This window comes from Schistocerca piceifrons, chromosome 3 (assembly GCF_021461385.2).
Source record: "Schistocerca piceifrons isolate TAMUIC-IGC-003096 chromosome 3, iqSchPice1.1, whole genome shotgun sequence".
Lineage (NCBI taxonomy): Eukaryota > Metazoa > Arthropoda > Insecta > Orthoptera > Acrididae > Schistocerca > Schistocerca piceifrons.
In genome coordinates this window covers 145,160,547-145,183,676 of record NC_060140.1, presented here as the reverse complement: position 1 = coordinate 145,183,676, position 23,130 = coordinate 145,160,547, and the positions used below count along the sequence as shown (strand labels likewise).

At 38.7% G+C, this 23,130-nt stretch overlaps 2 protein-coding genes across 7 annotated transcripts in view; one reads left to right on the top strand and one right to left on the bottom strand.

Annotated features, from left to right (window-relative positions):
• The window catches only part of LOC124787664, a 124,902-nt gene extending 112,474 nt beyond the window's left edge, over window positions 1-12,428 (top strand). For all 6 annotated transcript variants that reach the window (XM_047254471.1, XM_047254472.1, XM_047254474.1 and 3 more), the window contains one exon: window positions 11,933-12,428. In XM_047254471.1, the coding sequence (XP_047110427.1) occupies window positions 11,933-12,055 (123 nt within the window). In that variant the 3' untranslated portion in view covers window positions 12,056-12,428. The remainder of the gene's footprint in view (window positions 1-11,932) is intronic.
• Window positions 12,429-12,723: 295 nt separating this feature from the next.
• LOC124789518 (A disintegrin and metalloproteinase with thrombospondin motifs adt-1-like) overlaps window positions 12,724-23,130 on the bottom strand; it is a 148,198-nt gene continuing 137,791 nt past the window's right edge. Inside the window, exons 15-16 of the mRNA XM_047256907.1 lie at window positions 21,711-21,867; window positions 12,724-13,855 (exon numbers count right to left, since the gene is read on the bottom strand). Coding sequence (XP_047112863.1) covers window positions 13,722-13,855; window positions 21,711-21,867 — 291 coding nt within the window. The 3' untranslated portion in view covers window positions 12,724-13,721. The remainder of the gene's footprint in view (window positions 13,856-21,710; window positions 21,868-23,130) is intronic.

Below are 23,130 nucleotides of genomic sequence, written 5' to 3'. Positions count from 1 at the left end.
CTCCCTTGGGGAACATGTCTGGGCTGTTTTTGGAAATGTATTCTGCATTTATGGTAGTCAATATCAGAATACTCTCCACTGGTTTTCATTCCCTTTTTCTTTCTTCGTTCACCTTCTCCTATCCTTCCTCCACTTCGGCGGTTGAGGTTCTTGTTTTTCTTATTCCTCCCTGTGCACTCCTGAAGGCCAGCCTACATGTGTGACGTATAACAGCTGATTGGGTAATGCGTAATTCCCAGCCCCGGGTCGACAGGTAGGGTTCACACGTACCTGCTGGTATATGTCAGGCCCAGAGAGGGGTGGTTATCTGAGCTGCTACCTTCCCAAATTGCCGATTGATCTCTCTGTCATCTGTTCAGGAGATGTGACTTGAGGTGGAAACAGTCACCTAAGGCGGATGCGCCCCCATCTGAAAGGGGCCCATCAGTTGGAAGCAGTGCGCCATTGTATTCATGGGGCAATCAGGGGGGTTTTCTCCATCAAAGGCTACAAAACGTAAACAGAATGAAGCTAATGATTTGAAGATCCTCTCAGCTGCATCACGGTTCCTTGTGGTTTCACATACTGAAGAGGGTCAGTCTTTCTCTACAGTAAATCCGTTTATTATTCAGAAAGGTGTTGATGCAATTGCTGGTCCTGTGCAATCCTGCTCTCATTTACACAATGACACTTTTGGAGACTATTTCTGATTCTCAAGCACAACTGCTTGCATCTTCGCTCCTTCATGACTATCCTGTTCTTGTTGAGGCCCATCGAACTCTGAATTCTTCCCATGGTGTTATTTACACTAGGCTGGTTGATGGTCTGAAAGAGGCAGAAATCCAAATGTACCTCCCTGGTCAGGGTGTCATTGCAGTCCATTGGGTGATGATGAAAGTGGAAGCCTCCTTAGTGCACACACACACTCTTTTTCTCACTTTTGATACAGTGGTTCTTCCATCAAAGATCAAAGCAGGTTATGAAGTTATCACAGTCAGACCATACATTCTGAGCCCAATGCGCTGCTGCCAGCGTCATTGTTACAACCACACTCGAACTACCTGTGGTAGGGATGCTCACGAGGACGATTGTCTGCCTCCTCCCTGTTAAATGAGCTGCATTGGTAACCATGCCACCTCCTGCTGTGATTATTCTGTGTATCTCAATGCGTGGGCTGCCCAGGAGATCCAGATGAAGGAAAAAGTGCTTTACCTGGTCGCTCCCAAGTTGTTGGTTAGTCGGAAACCCTACATTCTACCATATGGCACCTATTATACTGTTCTTGCTGCATCTAGCTCCATGAAGGATAGTCTTCTCATGGTGTTATTTACACTAGGCTGGTTGATGGTTTGACAGAGGCAGAAATCCAAATGTACCTCTTTGGACATTGCAGTCCATTGGGTGATGAAAAAAGTAGATGCCTCGTTAGTGCGACCTCAAATTTAGCACTGCGGTTGTGAAATAAACCAGCGTCATGGTAGTGTTTCAGTCTCCTTGTAAGTGGTCAACTGCCCCTTACGTATTGAGTATGATATATCTTTGCCTCATGCAGGTCACAGTAAGTACTATCGATAGTTGAGTGTCCACTGCACCAAGTAGTTAGTGTTGAGACTCCAAATAAGAAAGTTGTTGACTGCTGAACAAGCAGGTCGGATTTCAGCAGGACAGCTGACCATGTTTACAATTGTTCAACAGCTGTGTATGTCACCAAACACTTTGGGCCTGACCTCCAGCAAGTACATAAATGGCATTAACTGAGTGATTTGCTGATGTGTTTAAGTGTTCATGTGTGTACCGATGTTCACATTCAGATGTTCCAGCACCTTTCTCTTGCAGACAAGAACTTTCACCTTCATATGTACAACCACGTCTGGGCAGAGGACACATTTCCGAGATGCTGGCGTGAAGCCACTGTCATACCCATACCTAAGCACCTCCCCTCCATCTATTATCCCATTTATCTCACCAACTGCGTTTGCAAGATGATGGAACATATGATTCATGCTCGGCTGGTATGGTATGAGTCTCGCAATTTACTAACCAATGCACAGTGTGGATTTCGTTCATGCTATTCTGCAGTTGACCATCTCATCATTTTGTCCACCCATATCATGAATGATTTTCTGCGAAAATCCGACTCACTTGGGGCTTATGAGGCCGCATGCCCAATTTCCTTTAGGAATTTTTAAAAGACTGAATTTTCAAGGTACATGTGGGTTCTATCTTGTCGGACACCTTTATCCAGGAAAACAGTGTGCCTCGGGGTTCTGTCCTGAGTGTTGTCCATGTTGTCGTTATTGACCCAGTAATGGCCTTTCTCCTGCCAGGCATCTCCAGGTCCCTTTTTGTTGACTACTTTGCCATCTATTGCAGTTCTTCACGGACTTGTCTCATTGAGCGACGTCTTCAGCGATGTCTCGATTGTCTTTACTGATGGAGCATTGATAATGGCATTCATTTTTCCACTGACAAAACCATTTATATATATTTCTGGTGGTGCAATTGGTTTCTTCCACCATCTTTACATCTTGGCCCTGTTGTTCTTCCATTTGTTGAAACTCCAAAATTCTTGGGGCTCATGCTTGATAGGAAACTTTCTTGGTGCTCCCATGTGTGTTACCTGGCAGCCCACTATTTGCAGTCCCTTAATGTTCTACATATCTTTAACAGTTCTTTCTGGAGAGCAGATCGAACAACCCTCCTCCATTTGTACCAGTCCCTTGTCCATTCGAAACTAACTAAATTGAGATATACTATGCACCATCGTGGCATCCGTTTGGCCTCTGGCACCTTTTACTCGAGCCCGGTTGAAAGTCTATATGCAGAAGCTGCTGAATTACCGCTGTCCTACTGCCGTGACTTTATCTTTAGCATATATGCATGCCATTTGTCTGTCATGCATGGCCATCCATCCGATGGCTCCTTCTTCAATGATTCCTTTGATCGCCAGTATGGAGGCATGTCCTCTTTCCTGTTATCTCCTGGTGTTCACTTTTGGCTCTTACTCCGGCAGCTTAACTTCATGATACCTGCCACTTTTCCAATGGTTGTGAGCCCTTCACCACCTATGGTTCGTGCAGTGGCCTGTGTTCACCTTGGCCTTCATTGCTTCTGAAGAACACTTCTCCTGCGTCGCTCTATCATCGCCTTCAGTTTCATGACCTTCGCATGGAACTTTGTGATATTACCTTTGTGTGCACTGATGGCTCTAGGACTGACCGTGCTGTGGCATGTGCCTTAGTCATTGGCACCAACATTTTTTGCTATCTGCTTCCAGAACACTGCTCAGCATTTACAGCAGAGCTCTTCAGTCTTTATCACGCCACACAGTACATTCAGCGACAGAGCCTTTTCAATTGTGTCACCTGCTCAGACTCTCCTAGGTCCTTTCACAGCCTGTGTGTGCTGTCCACCGCCCATTCCTTAGTGCAATGAGCTCATGAAAGCTGTCACTTGCTCACTCTTGATGGAGCCACTGTGCTGCCTTTGTGGGTTCCTGATCACATTGGTCTACCAGGAAACTAGGCCACTGATGCTGCTGCCAAGGCTGCAGTCCTCATGCCTCAGCCCGCTAGTTCTTACATTCCCTCCTGTGATCTCTGTGTTACCATCTGTCAGCAGGTGGTGGCACTTTGGAATCACCACTGGTCCTCCCTTCATGGGAGCAATCTCCAGGTTATCAAGCCTCTCCCAGTAGCTTGGATGATCTCCTCTCAGCCCTCTTGCTGCGAGGAGATATTTTTAACCAGGTTCCATATTGGGCATTGTCTTTTTAGCCATTGCCATTTGTTAAGTGGTGCTCCCCCACCAGTTTGTGCACATTGCGGTCAACTTTTGACAATCTGCCATTTCCTGATGGAATGCAGTTCTTTTAACCACTTACGTTCTCATTTGTGTTTGCCATCTGAGTTGTTGGCTGTTTAAGTGAATGACATGCAGGCTGTCGACTACGTTTGACTTTTTATCTGTCATAGCAATATGGTGAAGGCCATTTAATTTTTAGTTCAGGGCCTCCATTTCTCTGTGGTGTATTTTAGAGACCATTCTCCATTTCCCTGTTTTCAGCTGTTTTCTCTTCCATCCGTTGTATTGACGTGTAGTTATTTTTAACTCCTCTCTTTGTCTTTGTGTTCTACAGTTTTGACATGGGTGCATATGACCCTAGTTGTTTCTGCACCCAAAAACAAAACAAAAAACTCAATGTTTGCATTGGTATGTGCTGTAGATGTGCACCAGCTATGGGATCGTCTTACACCGAGTCTCTACCTGTAAGAAACCTTTTGTGCCACTCGAGAACACATCATCTTGACAGCGCCTCACCTGCATATGCTTGCTTAATCATTTTCCACATTTCACTAGGATTTTTCCCAAACTCAAACTAGAATTTAATGTTCACTGCTCCCAATCAGTATCCATTGTGTCACTGTAGCTAATGCAGCAAGAAGACAAACAGTGTTTTGCTAAGCACAACTCTGCCATCTAGTGAGTTTACAAAGAAACGTGGCCAAGGTCACTTAAAGGACACACACATTCCAGGTAACATAAAAACATCATTTGTTCTTTTTTAGCATTGCAGCCTCAGGAAAAAGAAACCTATCCTGAAATTTTTACAAGAAAGGGAGTATCTTTACTTTTAATCAGCAGTACTGGTATTTTACTTCTTTAAGGTAAGGGCTGGCCAGCTATTGTCACATCATTTCACATATTTGTTTCTCTTTTCCTTTCTCGAGTGAATTTGCCTTTTGATAGAATTAAAAGTAAGATAATGTTTATAACAAAGAGAAAGAGTCTGATAATATCTGATTACAAGATTAGTTGTGGACACCTTTAGCACGAGTATTTAGGGATAATTAGAAATTAGTGTTAGGGAATGTGAATGGAAGACTCAGATTTGTTGGAAGGGCTTTGGGAAAATGCAATGCGTCTCCAAAGGAAACTGCACACAAGACACTATTGGAAACAATTTAGAGTTTTGTTCTAGTGTTTGGTGCCCTTGATAAGTAAGCATGACAATGGTGGATAATGATATGTCTGGAAAATTGGGAACTCTTGGGGAAATTGAATTTAATGAACAAATCAGAGTGATTCAGGAAGACTCAGAAGAATTCTGAGAAACTTATGGGAAAACTTTCTTTCATTGATGGAAAGAAATGTACAGGTCCAGTTTGTTGCAAATCACTCTGAGATTCTGCTTCAGAAACAGTTAGTTGTGAAGTTGTGTGAGGAAGGTTATTGAATTGTTACATTTCTTGCTTGATCGTGCCTACCAGTGGTGTGCTCGCTGACCCATTACTGTTCAGTATTGTCCTTGGTTTCCCATCGTCAAGATTTGTTTCTCTTTGTACAATTGTGTTTGCAATGGAGTGTAAATATGCAGGAGAATTTGTCACATAGCTGTGAATTCATCATTTGCAGAAAAGCAGTAGATCCAGATTTCAACACAATTGTTTTGTAGGTCAGCAATGAATTTTCAAGCTTCAGTTCCTTTTTGCTAAAAGTTAAATTCAAAGTAGTATTTTGCCCTGAAGTTCTCGCAGGCTTGTGTTTCGTGTTAACAATGGTCAAAGTGTGAAGAGCATCTAATTGGAAACTATGTGTCATTGCTATTAAAGTCTATTAATATTACATTCCGGTGACAGCAATTCAAAGTGTGTTCCTGTGAGAATCTCTCATGTACTTTAGGCTATCGCACAATGAAGCGACATGGTAAGAAATGCTGATAGGTGATGGTAACAGAGGAATTGCCGGGCTATAGCTTACCGAATTTATGTTAAAACTGTAAATTTGTCACTCAAAGACAAATGAAATAGGACAGAACTTGATACTATTGGTACTATGTACCATCCACCATCTACTGTACAGTAGCATGCTGAGTACATATGCAAATTAAGGTCAAGTGTAACCTAAAATTTAAAGTCTTCAACTTTAACTGGTGGTGCCCAAAATCTCCCTTCTTTTTGTATCAAAGCATTTGTATTTGGGGGGGGGGGGGGGGAGTGTATGTAAGCCGAATAGTAGCAAAGCTTGTTCCTCATTAGACAGAGAAGAGCAGAAGGAAAACTCAGTGTATGTATGCAAGGAACTTCTTGATAACAAGCTAACAATTAACGAAACTTTCATCCACAGGATCACTAAAGGAGGTGACTGTTAACCCTAGGACACCTAAGGAGGGGGTTCGTTGAACCCACAATTTTTTTATCCCCCTTACGCTTCCGTGCTATAGAAAATTTCCCTTAGTAGGATTTCGTATTTCTCATCTCTACAACAATGCAAGTTAGTTTCTTGTCGGTTGGTATTCTTGATATTCACAACAATCGGTTTGCTTTCAGAGGAAGTGATTGTTGAAGTCAGTCAGCTTTTATTTATCTTATAAACGTGCAGTGAGTTAGTGCAGTTCCCTACTGTTCACACCCAGACTTATAAATGACTAAAAGAATACGTGACTCGTCTTTAGAAAGAGTTCTGAATGAAATTTTAGATGAAGATTCTGACTCGGGGAGTGAAAGTGAATATGACGATGGTGTTATGGAGTATGATTCAGATCTGGAAAGTGATGTGAATGTTAGAGAAGATGAAGATAGCGCAGTTTCAGGCAGTGACCATCAGGATGTTATTGTGGCCAAGTCTGGAAGAAGATACGTAACCGCACAGCCTAGAATTCCTCAGAGGTCTATTGCTAATATAGTAATAGAGCAGGCAGGAGTAACTCCAGCTGGTGTTTGCCATTCACCTGGAGAAGCCTTGAAGTTACTTCTTACGCCTGACATCATGGACGTTATAGTAAAACATTCAAATGAAGAGGCAGTTAAGCGAAATGTTACTTTGACTAATGAGAGAGAATTATATGCCTTTATAGGAATCCTGATACTTATGGGGGCAAATAAGGACAATTTGGTCAGTGCACTCGATCTTTGGTCAGACCTAATGGGTGGGCCACTTTACAAGGGTATTATGGCAAGAGAACATTTCAAGGAACTTATTGCAATCATAAGGTTTGATGACAAAAGTACCCACCAGCTAAGAAGGGAAGCAGACAAGTTCACAGCAATCCGTGATGTGAATGATAGGTTTCCACTACTGAATAAACCAGGGGTCCACCTCATCATTGCTTGTTTAGAGGGCACTGCCCCTTCAAAGTATTTATGAAGGATAAACTGGGCAAGTATGGCATCCTTATACGCATGATGTCTGATGCAGTTGACAGATTCATCTGTAATATGGAGCCCTATGCAGGTAATGTTCAGAATTTGTCGAAAGAAGTACGGGGTTCAGCAGCTGTCGTCAAACATCTGGTAGCACCTGTGAAAAACACTGGTCGAAATATTACTACAGACCGATACTACACATAGGTGGATTTGGTGGAAGAGTTATACCAAGACTACAAAGTTACTACAGTAGGAACTCTCCAGTCAAACAGGAAGCATATTCTAGACATAATGAAGAAAACACGTCAAATCGAGAGCTATATTCATCAGTGTTCTTGTTCACAGACCCATCAACAGGTAGGCCTCCAGTAACTTTGGTGTCCTACATAGCAAAAACGAAACCAAGGAAAAACTTACTGATGTTGTCAACAATGCACCAAGACAAAGGCACTGTTGGAGGAGAGAAGAATAAAACCTTGATAAAAGCATTTTATAATTCCACTAAAGGTGGAATTGATACCATTGATCAAATGGCGCGTATGTACACCTGCAAGAGGGGAACAAAGAGAAGGCCTCTATCTGTATTTTACTCTCTCATCGACATTTGTGCTATCCATGCAACCACCATATTCATCCAGCAACATCCAAGATGGAATGAAAAGAAACACAACAAACGGAAACTTTATCTTCTGCAAGCTGGGATGGAACTAGTGATATTGCAGGTAGAAGAAAGAAGTGCCAATGCAAGAGGGTTATCTAACCAAATTGTTCAATCATTGGAGACTGTTCTACAAAAGAAAATCAAAGAAGTGGCAACATAAGCACATCAGCCTCCTGCAGGGAAAGGACAGTGCCATATTTGTGTAAGAGAAGCTAAAACAAAGAAGCAGAAGTATAACAATCTAAGTAAACCAAAACAGTATTGTGGAGTGTCATAAACATGTGTGTAACACACATTCAGAAAAAATTGTGAAGTGAGTCTCTTGTCTTGAAGCTGAGGGTTCAGAGTAGTCTATTGTATATGAACACATCTGTATTTTGTATTGTAATGTGTCAATTTTTTATTCACTCAATCCAATATTTATAACAATTAACAACATTTATAAACCGATGCCTTAGTTAAAATACATAACCAATTTTGAAAGTTGTAATATTTCGTCAGTAAACTTATTTAATACCTGTGGGCTCGCCGAACCCACCCCTTAGGCATCCAAGTTAGAAAAAAAGGCTTGGGCGTCCTAGGGTTAAGTTTATGCATGCAACATTAAGACAAGGGAAGAAAAATCGTTCTAGGGCTGGCAAAAGATGTAAAAGGCCTCAATTCAGTTTCATTGAGTCTTTGTCCCCCCCCCCCCCCCCCCCTGATCTCAGCAGAATTTTGCATTTCATCTTTTTTCTTAAAGATAGACTAGTCATTTTATGAAAACATTTTTAGGAAGATTTCCTGAGAAAATTCATGAAAACATACGACAGCTGTCATAAGATAGCTTATACTGCCTTACCATGATAACAGCATACCTGCAACCTCAGCTTTGTCAGTTCACAAGTTTTATGCCAAAATTTAGATGACTGTTACACCCTAGCAATTTGACAACTCTCCTCTCCTCCCAAGACCATACGCAACGTAACTGTTTCCAGTGCAGAGTCATAAGCAATTGTGAAAGCACATAACATGTGATTGAGGTGAAAATGTCTGTTCTGCTGTCTTTGCCCTAGTGCTCGTCAGAAATTCTGTCTAGCATGGGGGAAGGACAATCATAGCATACAAGAAACCTTTGTTCGTATACAACATACAAATACGGTAACATTCTGGTGGACACCAGAGCACACACTAATTAGGGAAAAAAAGCAAGCTTATAGAAAATCAAGGTGCAAGGGCACAAAAGAGTTCTGTGGTGTGCCGTTCGCTGCAAACTTCTGTCTCACTGTTAATTTAGAAAGGCAGGCTTCGATGAGAGAAAGTATGAAGGGAAGTGAGAAGTAACCAGCTGTGGGCTGTGAAACTAATGACCTGACTGTGGTGTTACTCATTGTTGGCTTAGATGACAGATGAAATGGAGCTCATCTGTCTCCATGTAGGACATAGTTCCTTACACATGGTAGCAGTAATACTCACTGCTTGTAATGTATATGGTATATGTACTTTATAATGTGTCATTTAAGAGAGTATGTATTATATTTTAACTGGATAGTAATGATATAAGTTAATATATCTTTGTGTTTTCTTAAGTTACACAAACCAGTCTTATTATTAATGAGTACACTTCAGAATTGTAGCACCAATTTTTTTGGGCTGAAAGGCATGTCTCTATGTTGAATTTTTACCTTGAGGTCAGACTGTCAGTACCAGAGATGTGGACTTTGAGCCCCATATAAATTCCATGTTAACTTCCTCCAAACGAATGGTGAGGAATACTGTTCCAAAAAATTTTTTGTGCTACATGACAAGACTTGTCCACAAACTTGTGTACAAAAGAAGTAATGCAGGTCATTGGATGGAGTGCCTTGACTCAATGATCAAAACAGTCACAATCTGACATCAACTTAATTCCGAAGTTGAAGAAAAATTCTAGGTGAAAATTCCTTAGTAGGTGGTAACGGTGTTCAGGGCATGGTGATGGAGAAGATGGATTGCTTATTTGGACTTAGTAATTGCATGGACAACAACAGTGGTTGTGTAGAAAAATAACTAAAAGTATTTTCCAAACCTACTTAAAGTTAACATTACTTTTTTGTGTGTCTATAAATAACACATCATTTATTAGTACATGTCTATGATATTCAAAAGTGATAATGTTAACATTTTTGGAAATACTGTTTGTAAAATTCACAATCGATATTGCTAGGCTTTGACTGTCATTGCAGTTCATGTACTTTGGAGGCTGTAAATTTTACCTCACACTAGGTTTTTCTCCACTTCATTGTAAGTTACCAGTCTTCATTATTCAGGACTTAGACCTCTCATCTGTTTCTGTTACTGGAAGTAAATACTGAAAAAATTCTTTAATAGAATATGAATCTAATACTTCGAAGCAATACACTGTTGCTACTCGTTAACCAGAAATAATACTTTAGTTGTTGCCTTTTATTTTTTAATTGGTATTATTTATTCCTACTTGATTGTGTTCTCTGAGTGATGAAAACTGATGTAATCTTATATTGTAACGGAGTTGTTTATTCTTGCTCTTATTAGTTTACGATCACTTGCAGTTTCAAACTTGTTGAAGACTATTACAACCTATCTAATACTTCTAATGTCGGGAAAATACAGTTAGTTTCAGTTTTAGTTCGAGTTGCTCCTTGCCAAGTCCATATTTTACTTGTCTTGTAATGGAAGTACGTGTTATGGACAAACTTGTTGTTCTCGACAAGTTCTACTAATTTGTGGCCTCTTGTTATTTCAGTTACAATACCCACAGAGTTATTCCCTAGTTTTCATTCTGTTTGTACAATGAATCTACCTTCATAGCCAAGATTATTAAAGCATATCTGTGTGGTGTTGCTTGGCATGGTGGTACACTAGTTTGAATTTGGTGACTGGAAATTTTCAGTGCCAGTATTTGGCTTATCAGGACATGAGAGGTGGTAGCGTAACATTCCTGATTAAAAGTCTTTTCTTCATTGTCTTAGATTGAATTCCAAACCTTTCTGCAGTATCTCAGGAAGTGAGGACTTGGCCTGTGTTGACAATGATCTGTCCAGTTGATGGGAAAGTTACAGCAGTCACCTTAGTGCTACTCTAGAGGAATAGGCTATGTGCCAGCACTGAATTTCACCCTCTCCTTTCCCTCCATCCATAACAATACAAACCCAACACAGCACTGGGAAAGCACATAACACAATCATCCACATGACACAGATGCACACTTGATACATCATAATAGGTCAGAGGAAGATAGTGGCAAATCTTCTCCACTAGGAGCTTGCCTAGAATGGTGATGCAAGTGTCCTGAGTCTGGTTCCCTACATTCACTCCCTCAGTATGGGAATACTTTGGCTTTGACATTGACATTGTAGTCCCTTATCATCTAGTAGTGCAATTTTTTTTTTATTATTATCTGTAACTCTTTATAGACATTTTGCATTTCCTCCTCTGAATGTAAGCATGTGGGCCGATGAACGAATTCTGTGATTTATCTTGCTATTCTGTCAATATCTGTAATACTGTAATTAATTCCATTATTTAGAATAAAGGCCCATTTGATTGTCTTTAAATGAAATGCAATGGAAGTATTTACATTTCTAAGGTTCAAGTTCTTATTTGTTTACATAAAATTCATATAAAAAGCTACAGTCACAGTGGCGGGTGGGCATGCCCCATATCCTAAAGCCCTTGCTTTTAGATCCCTTAGTCCACTAGTTCCTGATATTCTTTTACATGGGTTGTATTACAGACCATCCAGATCTTGCATGGGCGTAACAATTCTATCACTGCCAATATGTGAACAGTGGTAACCTATACCATCTTCACAATAATCTCAGCCCATGTCTGACTGCTTCTAAGTCTTAGATCCTAAGACCAACATAATCACTTCATAGTGTCATGATGAATCAGTAGGGCCCTCAGGTCACTAGTGTTGTATAACAGGCAATCTATCTATGCATGACCTGTAAAACTTTCTAGTCTAGAGGGCTGTAGTCACTGAACATTTGCATTGGGCATTGGTATCTACTCTGCTTGCTCCCCTACATCTGACATCAAGCAGTGTTCAAAATATTTAAGTTCAAGTTATATTTCACTATTATTTTTGTTCTTGAATGATTTTAGTTGTGTGAGCAGCACTTATTATGGAAACTTTCCATTTCAGAACACTTTATCAAAAAATTATTTTATGAAGCATAGACGACTGTTGTGGGTCTACATTCTCTGCAACCAAGAAAAGTTATCAGAAGTTTTATCACATGTTAATGAACATTTGCCAGATGTTTGAAAGTAATTTCCTGTAAGGAGGGTGAGTCTTCCTGGCCGCAAGTAACTAGTAAAATGTTTCAGTGCTGTGTGTTGATAGTGTAAAATATGTCAACCGTGATTAGGTGTCCAAGAAACATTTTTGTGTTTCAGTAATATAATTAAATCAATTTAATTGTCATTGTAGAAGTAACATTCTACATCAAAAAAATTACTCAAAGAAACGCAATAAATTGTAAGATGCTTTTATTCATGATGATTTATAAGAGTGTGGAAGTATTTTCTATAGAGCAAAGTTGATCTTGTAGAATTTACAATATATGCTCATCATCTTAAGTGTATGTTAATGTAATGGTGCCCCGATTTGAATATTTTGTAAAAAATGCTTTGTATGTTCTCACAGAATTTACTATTTTAGAGTAAATAAAATAATAAACATTTTATTTTTATGATTCATACTTCACTTATAATAAATTTTCCCTATCCCAGGTACGAAGAGTACAAAAAGTAAAATCTCACATATACTATAAAATGAGATTGAAAATATGTGTTGTGGTTCCCTTCAACTTACCTTTCTTCCTCTTGATAGAAGAAAAAATTCATTCTTTCACACCTTATGATATTTTTATTTTCATAAATTTTTTTTTTTTTTTTTTTTTTTTTTTTTTTTTTTTTTACAAATGATTTATATTTTCAAGATGATGTGTTGATTTCATTCAAACATTTAGGAAACATTTCTTCCTTTGTAAAGAAAAGATGTTTCCTGATCAACCCAAGCACTATACAGTCGAGCACCATTTTGCAATCCAGAGTGGAGTGCCAGTAGCTCTTCCTCACAGAGCTGTGTACAGACGCAGACCAAAAATTTCATGAAGTAATGATAGTGCATCAGCTTACTAATTGAGATAATAACCTGTTGGCTTCTGTCTTGAGTTCAAACAAATGTTGGCCGAAGGACCTAAGACAGAAGTCGAGAGGCGATATGTCGACAAGTGGCCACAAAAGCCTCAACACTTTTGTAATTCGGATACTGTTGCGTGATACCAGTCCTGGAACTGGTTATTGCAGTTGTGTATGGTGGATAGGTTCATCCTGTAACTCTTTTTTTTTCTGATGTATCATGACTGTATTTATTGGGTATATGAACTTGCAGAATAATAAATATTGTTCTAAAATTCCTTATTAGTTATATAAAGTGTCTGTGTGATGTGACAACAAGAGTGTGGTGTGCAGTTAATGCAAAATGCATTACTGGACAGATCTTTTTCCACCAAACCGTAACCTCTGGTAAGTGTGTGAATAATATACTGCATCCCCCCAGAGTAATAACGAGTAACCCACTGTCAGTGCTCCTATAACATTATCAAAAGGTATTAGTGATAGAAACTACTGACCCATCAGTCTGAAGTGCTAAATGGCACAATGATATTTTCATACTTCTATCCAAGGCCGCTCTCAATCTGTATAGTTCAGGATCACTGCATTACTGGAATTATTTTGGGTTCTCAAGTGAAACACACTTCTTATAAAATGTTTACACTGCTCAGTGACAAGTAGTGCACTGTCTTCCCAGTGTTATATTAAGTGTCATTGTTCAATGTGAACAAATTAATATACATTGCTTATTGCACATGACAGAAATACTGCAGTACTTTGTCGCACATTTGTTGTGCCTCTGACAGTTATAGTCATTTATATATCACATCATTCATAATTTCACCATCTCCTTCATTTCTGATTGTGATGTGGATAGGATTGTTGAAATCAATAGGAAAATTCTCTTTGGCTTTGGTTCCTGCTGACATACTAGCATCTGCGGTACCTGCAAAACATCAAAACATTGTAAAGATATTTTTTTTCCCTGTGGGACATACTTGCACAACACAATACAAATAAAATATATAACATATATGGAAGGCTTGCATGAAATTGTTTAATAACTATGGGAATAATGCACATGTACCTGTAAGTTCAGGTACTGTTTGGACACTGAAAAATTGAAAAATAATTTTATCTATTTAAAAAAAAAAGAGACGACAACATTGGAACTCTTGTTAAGAATGACAGCAAACATATTAGCATTGAAACAGAAAAAGATAGATGGTAAATTGCAGATGAAAAGGATGGTAAAACTAGATGTCATAGAGGAACAGTAGTGAAGCAAGGGTAATAATGTGAGGAAAAAAGAAAACTGTTTTTAGAGACATCTGTAAACATTTGTATTGCTTAAAAGATTATAAAGATTCAGGTGCATTGCCTTCATTCTTCGTGTAAGTTGCTGTTGAATTTTTTCCTTATAGTAATGCACAAAAAGTGCCACAAATACACACACAATTCTGATACTATCATATGCCAGTGAATTAAAGCTCTCGTGCGACACTGGTCAAGTTTGTTTTCAGGGTTCTGTAAAAGTCCTCAACAACAAGGGTATGTTGCCTGTTAGGAGTGAATAATGATGCATATTAGTGCTATCATATTAACTGGGTTCCTTGGTGTGGTTCATTGGTTCACTGCTTTATTTCCAGATGTATTAATCCTTAATCACCTTGTGAGTACTCCTCGCCCGACTACAGTCATGCGGTCCCATGGACCGCATTCAAGAGGTGGGAAAAATATGTAAAAACCACCATCTAGCACTACTTTTTGCATTTAGTACTACACATTTATTCTTTAATCACACATAAATAGTAATAAATGTACAAAATATCATTTTGATGCTGTGGGAAAGACATATTTATATTGTACTCGAAATTCTCATTGAAATTTACAGTGATGGACACAAATTGAAATATTTAAGTGTAGTTCCTTACTTGAAACTTGATTGTTGCAGATTAATGTTGAACAGGTAATGTTAAAATTAGTGAATATTCTTGACAATAAAATACACAGAAAAGGTCTGCATTACTGAAAGTAGCCACGTTTCGTGTCACTTGCGGCACACGTTACTTGAGCATTCCAAACAAATTGGGACCTTACAGTTGCACTAAAAGTGGCTTGTGTTCCTCTTCTTTTTTGGTGGAAATATGTGACATGTCTTCTTTCCATCCCAAGGTAGTTTGTCCTCATTTTCCAAGTCTTCATGGAGATGTACCTCAGCTCCTAGAACTCGACTGATAGAAAATCTCAATTCTCATAGGAAGTGTTTTTTCATTATTCTTTTGTGTAATGAAGGTTCGATCAGTTCTTTTGCCAGAGCTTCCATGAAGTTCATCCTGACTGATGAACAATATATGCATTGATAACATCCGTATCAAGAATACTGAAAAACACAGCCATGAGCTAGTGTTGTGTACAGTGGCTTGAACAACATTTAGAACTCTTTTCATCTGCAGTATGAACACCACCCTTTGCATTATTATAGTGGGCTATAATTACAGGTTTTTCACTTTCTACATCTTCATTGACGATATAAGAATTACTGCTCTTCCTTTCTTAGGCACATGGTAAATCAGCAGGATGTGTTTGGTAAATGCACACAGTGTTGTTCCAACTTCACGTCCATAGGAAGGCAAGAAAGATCCTGGAATTCCCTTTCAGTTCACTCGCATTGTTTCCACTATGGTCAAACCATTTTTCGCAGCATATCTGCAGGTTCAATTGACAAATACCAGTTGGCAATGGTAGTGTTTCGGTTACTGTGTGCAATTGGCTTGCCCATTCTGAAGAGAGCCTGAGTGGGAATGGCGTATTTCTTTTCTGGGGAAAGCCCTGCTCCGTCAGTATCTTTTCCACAGTAGAGATGGGTGTTGAAGACATAATTACTCCTGGAATCAGCGAGTCATTGAAGCTTCAGGCCATACTTTGTCAGTTTGGATGGAGTAATGGCACAATATATTTTGAACTCACAGCTTCCTCTAAAGCTGATTGGCATTTCATCATCTGTAGCATTAGCCCTAAGAGTATAGGATCGCTGTGAATTTTCTTTGAATTTATGTAGAATGTTTGTTGTAGCAGCTACTGGGTCAGAAACCTCAGGTAACTCCCTATCATCAGGGTTGTCAAATCCCAGGCGGTTGAGAATTACTGCAAATCTTGCTGGTGACATTGAAAATATCATGGCCAATCCCATCAGTGCAGAAGCGAGGCCATATATCTTTGTTATTCAATTTGAATACAGCAGTATAGATTAGAAGGCCGATAAAACTCTTCATCATTTCACACATTGTACGAGGTCTGACTTCTGCTCTTTCCATGATTATTTCACCCCCCCCTCCTCCTCCTCCTCCCCCCCCCCCCCCCCCCCCCCGAAAAAAAAAATCACTCTTTTTTTTTTTTTTTTTTTTTTTTTTTTTTTTTTTTTTTTTTTTTTTTTTTTTTTTTTTTTTTAAATATAGCTCCAAGTGGTGAGTGGTTCAACCTGTGATTGGCTTCTGAGGTTGTGTCTAGCATGTTCCTCACCTTCTTCGTTTTCTGGTCCTTCAGCCTTTTCCTCGCCATTTTCACTGGATCTCAAATCGTGAATCACCATCCTCCACGTCAGAAAAATTGAAGCCAGATATGTTGCTCCTCACTTCATTGATAATTCGTGAAAACTTTTCTTCAAAATATGGATCATCTGTTCTCATGTACAATGGAACAAGATTACCTGATATAATTCCAGAGTTATTGTCATCAACAGACATGGGGAAGGAAAAAAAAAAGAAAAAGAACAAGAAAAATATTCCGTCTGTCACTGACTAACACTTAACACAGTCATGTGGTCCCTATATGTGGAGACGCCATTTCAACAAAATGAAAGCAAATGGAACACTTCCTACAATGACTACTGTGACAACAAGCAGTAGACAGAATATGGAAGGTAGTGAGCAGCCAGCCCACCTCTCAAAGATCAATAGCATTCCAAGAAGCAGGGATGTGAAAAACAGTGTAGTCCCAGGGACCATACGACTGTCGTGAAGGGTTAAGAAGAAATTTCGCACTTGTCAGCTCTCCTAACAGCATTTGAAAATACATATATCATTTATTTGTGAATATTTAGAATAAAACTGCTACATGTTTACTGTAAATGCATTAGACTGATGTCATCTGTTAATTTACTTTGGAATACTTCTTGTATTGTACAGTGAATTAGTTGTTTGATATCAATATTGCCATGTTTCATGTCAACGTTTCACCAAGATATGTTTCATCCCTCCTTCCATGTGCATAGCAGCAGAACATCAGGAAAGCACTTGAAACCTGATTATTTTTTGTATTGTAACACATGGCCAGTGGTCATGGGAGGAAGAAAACTAATAGTAATTAATTGCCGCATTAACAAAAATTACTTGCTTCCCTCACATGTTTGTATAATCGTCTTTTGACTTTAGTTTCTTTTTTCCTTTCCTCACACATTCTTTTTCAGAGCTTGCTTCCTCTCCATTTTATTTACGTTCTGAATTGCCCTTCTATGTTGTCGGTGTCTTTTTGTTCAGGTATCTTCTTTTTCTGCTTTTTATCTACAGTTGTTTTCTCACTTAATTTTCGCTCTCATTTTTCAAACTGGTAGCCTACTGCCATTGCTCTTGAATTTGAATTTGAATCTTGATTTGTAGTCCACTATTACTTCTGATTTCACTTCTATGCTGTTCTAAACTATGAGAGGTTTGGGTAACGATATAATGATGGGAGTGAAGGTATGAACATACCAAAAAATTAGAATGAGAATTCAACAGCCACGTAAACAAGAATGAGCTTTAGGACAGTGTCGTCTTTCTGGGGTATTTCAAACACACGCACACGCACACACACACACACACACACACACACACACACACACACTCACTTACACTTAAACAAAGCTAATGTGAGGGTAGGCCTATGTGAAATGGATCCAGAAAGTGATTTTAGAATTGTAACTTCTGATAACCACCTGGTGCAAGATGCTAGCAAGGTCAATTTACAGTCTTAATGTTGCACAAGATCTTATGCAAAAATTAACCCAAAGTGAACAATCCGCCACAAAGTGTATGAGTAATCCTCCAGTGAACATAATTTCTCAAGCACCAATGTATGTGCAGGACAAAAACGAAAGAAATTCCAGAATGATACATAGCAAGAAAATCTGGAGAAAAATGAAAGTACTAATATTAAGTGGCAGTCGTGGAAGATACTGTGCTCAAATACTGCAAGACAAACGAGGACCATCATACCAGGTAAAAAGCATAGTAAAACCTCGCACTCCACTTAAAGAGGTGGTAAAAAAACGCAGAAAATTTGACAAGAAGCTTCAGTATACATGATACCTTGATTGTAATGGGGGTTTCTAATGACACAGGCAAACCTCTTGATCTAATGATGAAATATGTGGTAGAACCATTGGAACCAATACTCGCCCTAATCACAAAATGAATATCATTATCCATCCTATACCCAGGAGATATGATGCTCATAATTTAAATAGTAAAATTAATACTGCAAAACTCCACCTGATACAAGCACTGAATTTAGCAAAACATGTATATATAAAAATTGCTGTGAACTTTGAAATAGAGAGACTAGCCAGAAACCACTTATCCACCTAAACAAATGTGGCAAGATTATCTGCAATAGACTGACCTTCCTGCAACTACGGGAGACAATAAGAAACCAAAAGTCAGAAACCATAAACAGATGCTTATAAGCAATTGGATCAAGACAAACAAGATGGGAAATAAAAAGAGTAATAGTGGCCATTCTGTGCAAACTACACTAGACAAATGGGTCACGGAGTCACAGATACGAAACACAAACCCCCTGACCCCTCAAAAAGGTCAGGAACCTGAAAGGATCAATAATGTGATGTTTAACATTATCGAGGAGACAGCACTCCAAAACGCCAATGTGATGCCTCAGCAGTGTGATGTGCATGTGGATAGTTTTCAGGACCACTTGGAAGATGAGTCGGCTGCCAAGGATGACCAACAGAACCAGCACAACTGCTTGGAAGTCAACATATCTGGAATACAGCACAATTTAAACTAAAGGTCAGTGTCACAGTAAATATGACTTCAAGCCCCCTGGGTAAACCCCACTCAGACCTGAAAATCTGTAATCACAATGTCCAATCCTTGAGCAACAAAACTGATGACTTAAGCATTTTGCTGACCAGTTAACTCAGTGATATCTCAGTAATATGCCTAGCGGAGCTCTGCCTCGGCACTGATGTAGTTAAGTTAATCTCACTACCAGATTTCAAATTGTGCGAACACTACTCCAGATCAAATGATGGACATGGTGGGGTTGCCATCTTCATAAAACAACACATTGAATATAGCCCATTTCCTACCCTAAAGGAAATAGGAACAGACAAGACCTTTGAATGTGCAGCCATAAAGCTTACAGATCTAATTCTATTGTAGCTACAATTTACTGTCCCCTCTCTAGTAGTATTAATGATTTTCTGTTACAAATGGACTTGTTTCTGTCCGAAATAAGTCAGTGGAAACAGGATGGGATTATATGTGGTGACTTTAATATAGACTTTCTCACCCACAACAGAAACAGGGAGACATTGATTAACATTGCAAAAACTTATAATCTGCATGGCCTTGTAAATGAGCCCACTAGAATAACACCAACATCCAAGACAGCTCTAGGTCAAATTTTTGCAAATAGAAATAAACTTAACCCAACACTAGAAGTATACAATGCAGGATTCAGCGACCACTGAGCTGTCATTCTAAAGGTCGATGTTAGCAAAGATACCTCAAACAGAGTTCCACCTAAAACTTAACGAAGGTTTTTCACTCGAGATAACTTGAACAAGCTAAATGCCCTCCTCAGTAAAGAAAAGTGGACAGAGATGTACGCAGCCAATGACGTCAACATGAAATTCAACATATTTCTTGACAAAATGAACTCTTTCAACAATTTCTTTACAAGCAAAGCTGAAAAACTGGTCAAAAATAATCCTAACACAAACTACCGACCAGCAAACCAAAAATATCACACAGGTGCAGAGTCAATTTTCATTACCAAAGTCACTGAAAATGATGTTGCAAAAGCCCTCAGAGAGTTAAAAAAATTCATATTCAGCTGGAATTGATGGTATCCCAGCAGCTGTAGTCAAATTGTGTACACACAATTGCTGAACCATTAACTCACCTTTGTGACTGTTCTTTCCAGGCAGGTACTTTCCCTGAAGCTCTGAAACTTTCTAAAGTAATTCCTGTGTTCAAAAAAGGTGATAATAAAGATATGAATAACTACAGGCCTATCTCAATCTCATCCTGCTTTTCTAAAGTTTTTGAAAAAATAATGTACAAAAACTGATGGACTTCATTTGGGGGGGAATTGCTACGTTTAGAACAACATGGGTTCAGAAGCAACCAATCTACTGAAAATGCAGTATATGATTGCATAAATAATCTGTTAGATCTAAGCAACCCATATCAGGCATATTTCTGGATCTGTCAAGGGCTTTTGACACTGTTGACCACAAAATATTGCTGGAAAAAATAGAACACTATGGTATCAGAGGAATTGCAAACAACTGGATTGCTTCATGCCTAACCAGTCAGATGCAGAGTGTCAGCATGAAATACACTGATAGACAAACCAACTCAATAACCGAAGTCCTATCAAGTAATAAAACTGTAAAGCAAGGTGTACCATAGGCTCAGTATTGGGACCTCTACTTTTCCTCCTGTATATTAATGACTTGAGCCTGAATGTAGATGCACACAAAACAATAACATTTGCTGATGACACAACTGTACTCCTCAAAGGGGAGAATACAGAGGCTGTGCAAAAAACTGTGAACTTGGCCACTGAACAACTCAGCAACTGGGCTAAAATCAACAGATTAACTATCAACACCAAAAAGACAGCTTCCATGAATTTTCACAACACAAAATGCAAATTCCTCTCAGCCACTTGTCACTGTAAATAACCAGCCAATAGATACTGACACTGTTTTCAAATTCCTTAGTCTGGGATTCAACATAACCTGAAATGGAATACACATACAGGATAGGTAAATGCCAGAATTAGTACTGGCTGTTATGCATTGAGTGTCCTGAAATCATGTGCCAGCCTGAAAACATTAACCAGCACATACTGTGCTTACATACAAGCCCACCTAAAATATGGTGTGATATTCTGGGGAAATTCTCCAACTGCCCTGAGCACATTCAAAATACAGAAGAGAGCAATGAGGATTATTTCTGGGAGCAAACCCAGAGACTCCTGCAAACTCATCTTCAGAAAGTTGGAAATCCTTACTCTGCCTTGCCAATACATTCTCGAGACTCTAAAATTTTTCAGAAACCACATAGTGCCAACTGACTCTAGAGTCGTAAAAAATAATGAATTACGTAAACACACTAGGAAAAACTCAAATCTGCATGTTTTATGTACAAATAGTCAACTGTGTAAAAAAGGAGCTTTCCACATGGGCCTCCAACTGTTCAACAATTTTTCCACTAGTATTAAGTCCATTGAAAAAAATATAAAATTTAGCGAAGCCATGAAGTCATATTTGTTGTGTCACTGTTTTTACTCTATAAATGAATACTTAGAACAGTAATCTTGCTGTTTGGGTTAAATTCAAAACATTGAGCAATTGGAGTGAAGTAAACTTAACCAATCTTTGCAATATAATCATTAGGATACTATATGTTAATATATTTTAACAATGTTAACTGATATTTTCCGACATCTGCGACACACTGTGTTCCATCAGATCACATGGAATAAATAAACATTATTAAGCTCACCAGAGAAATTCAGTGTTGATATAATTTGCTTCAGTGTAGTATGATCTAGAATACTTTTTACTTTAAATGAATTTTGTGTTGAAGAACGTTTTGACCGACTCAGCAGTGGCAGTGTGTATTCAAATTCTGGTAAAGGAATGTCATCAGGTCCAAAATCCTGAAAATAAATTCACATTTCAATCAGTGTAAACTATTACCTCATGGAAACATAACATGCATTTAGAATTTAAAAAATCAATACATAAATTTAAAATGATTATCATAGTTCTATGCATGTGCACAGTAAAGATTACTAACTTAAGAAATATTTTCTATTTGTGTGATGCTTAAACAAAAATAGTTTACTGATTACAACTATAGCTTAAATATAAGCTCATCTTAAGACCACTGTGAACTAATAACACAAAGTATTACTACAGACACTAACATCAAAAAATGTAACACTGTCAGTCTTTTTTTAGTTGAGACTCCTCAAGAGGAAAGAATGTAAAATTAAGTGAAGGATTTTGTTACTTGCAATTACTTAGCTAGGATGTTCCATAGCAGGGTATGTGAAAAGGCAACAGATGATTGGACAGAAACCATTTGGGAATGGAGTATGCAAATGGTTGGAAGTCACTTGGATGTAAAAAGGTAAATAGAATCACATGTATTTAGTAGGTTTTTCCAGAGATAGTTAAATCCACCAGAAATGAGTAATCAAACAATGGAAAATCCAGGATGGAATGTAACAATATTATGAAAATGAAAGTTGCCACTTACCATATAGTGGAGATGCTGAGTCGCAGGTAGGCACAACAAAAAGACTGTCACAATAAAAGCTTTTGGCCAACAAGGCCTTTGTCAGAATAAAACACACACACGACACGCAAACGCGAACAGAATGTGTGTGTGTCTCCATAAATATGTATTCGACAAAGGCCTTGTTGGCCTAAAGCCTATATTGTGACAGTCTTTTTGTTGTGCGTATCTGCAACTCAGAAAGGAGTGAGTAGTACAAGATGAAAAGTTTGCACTACAAATTGCCTCAAATGCACCTCCAATTGCCCTTGAAACTGTTTGTACCTAACTCCTGTCTTTTCTGAATTTGTAACTACATAAATAGGATGATGCCTTTATAAGAAATGGAATATGATTCTACCTCCTGCCACATCTCAAAATCTGAAAATAAATGAAGTGGACAAGTATAACGCACAGTTAAAAGAAAATGAACCGTAACAGTAACAAAAAACCAGAATGGGAAAATGAATCTCTAGTTATAGGCGATTCCTTGCTCAAAAATGTGGTAGTGCCCTATTCCACCATAGGCATTCGGCTAGGAATTACGGCACACCATGTGAACAAACAGTTCAACAACATATTACTTTCAGCAGACTATCGTAGCAAGAATTACAAAGGAATCTTAATATACGTAGGCAGG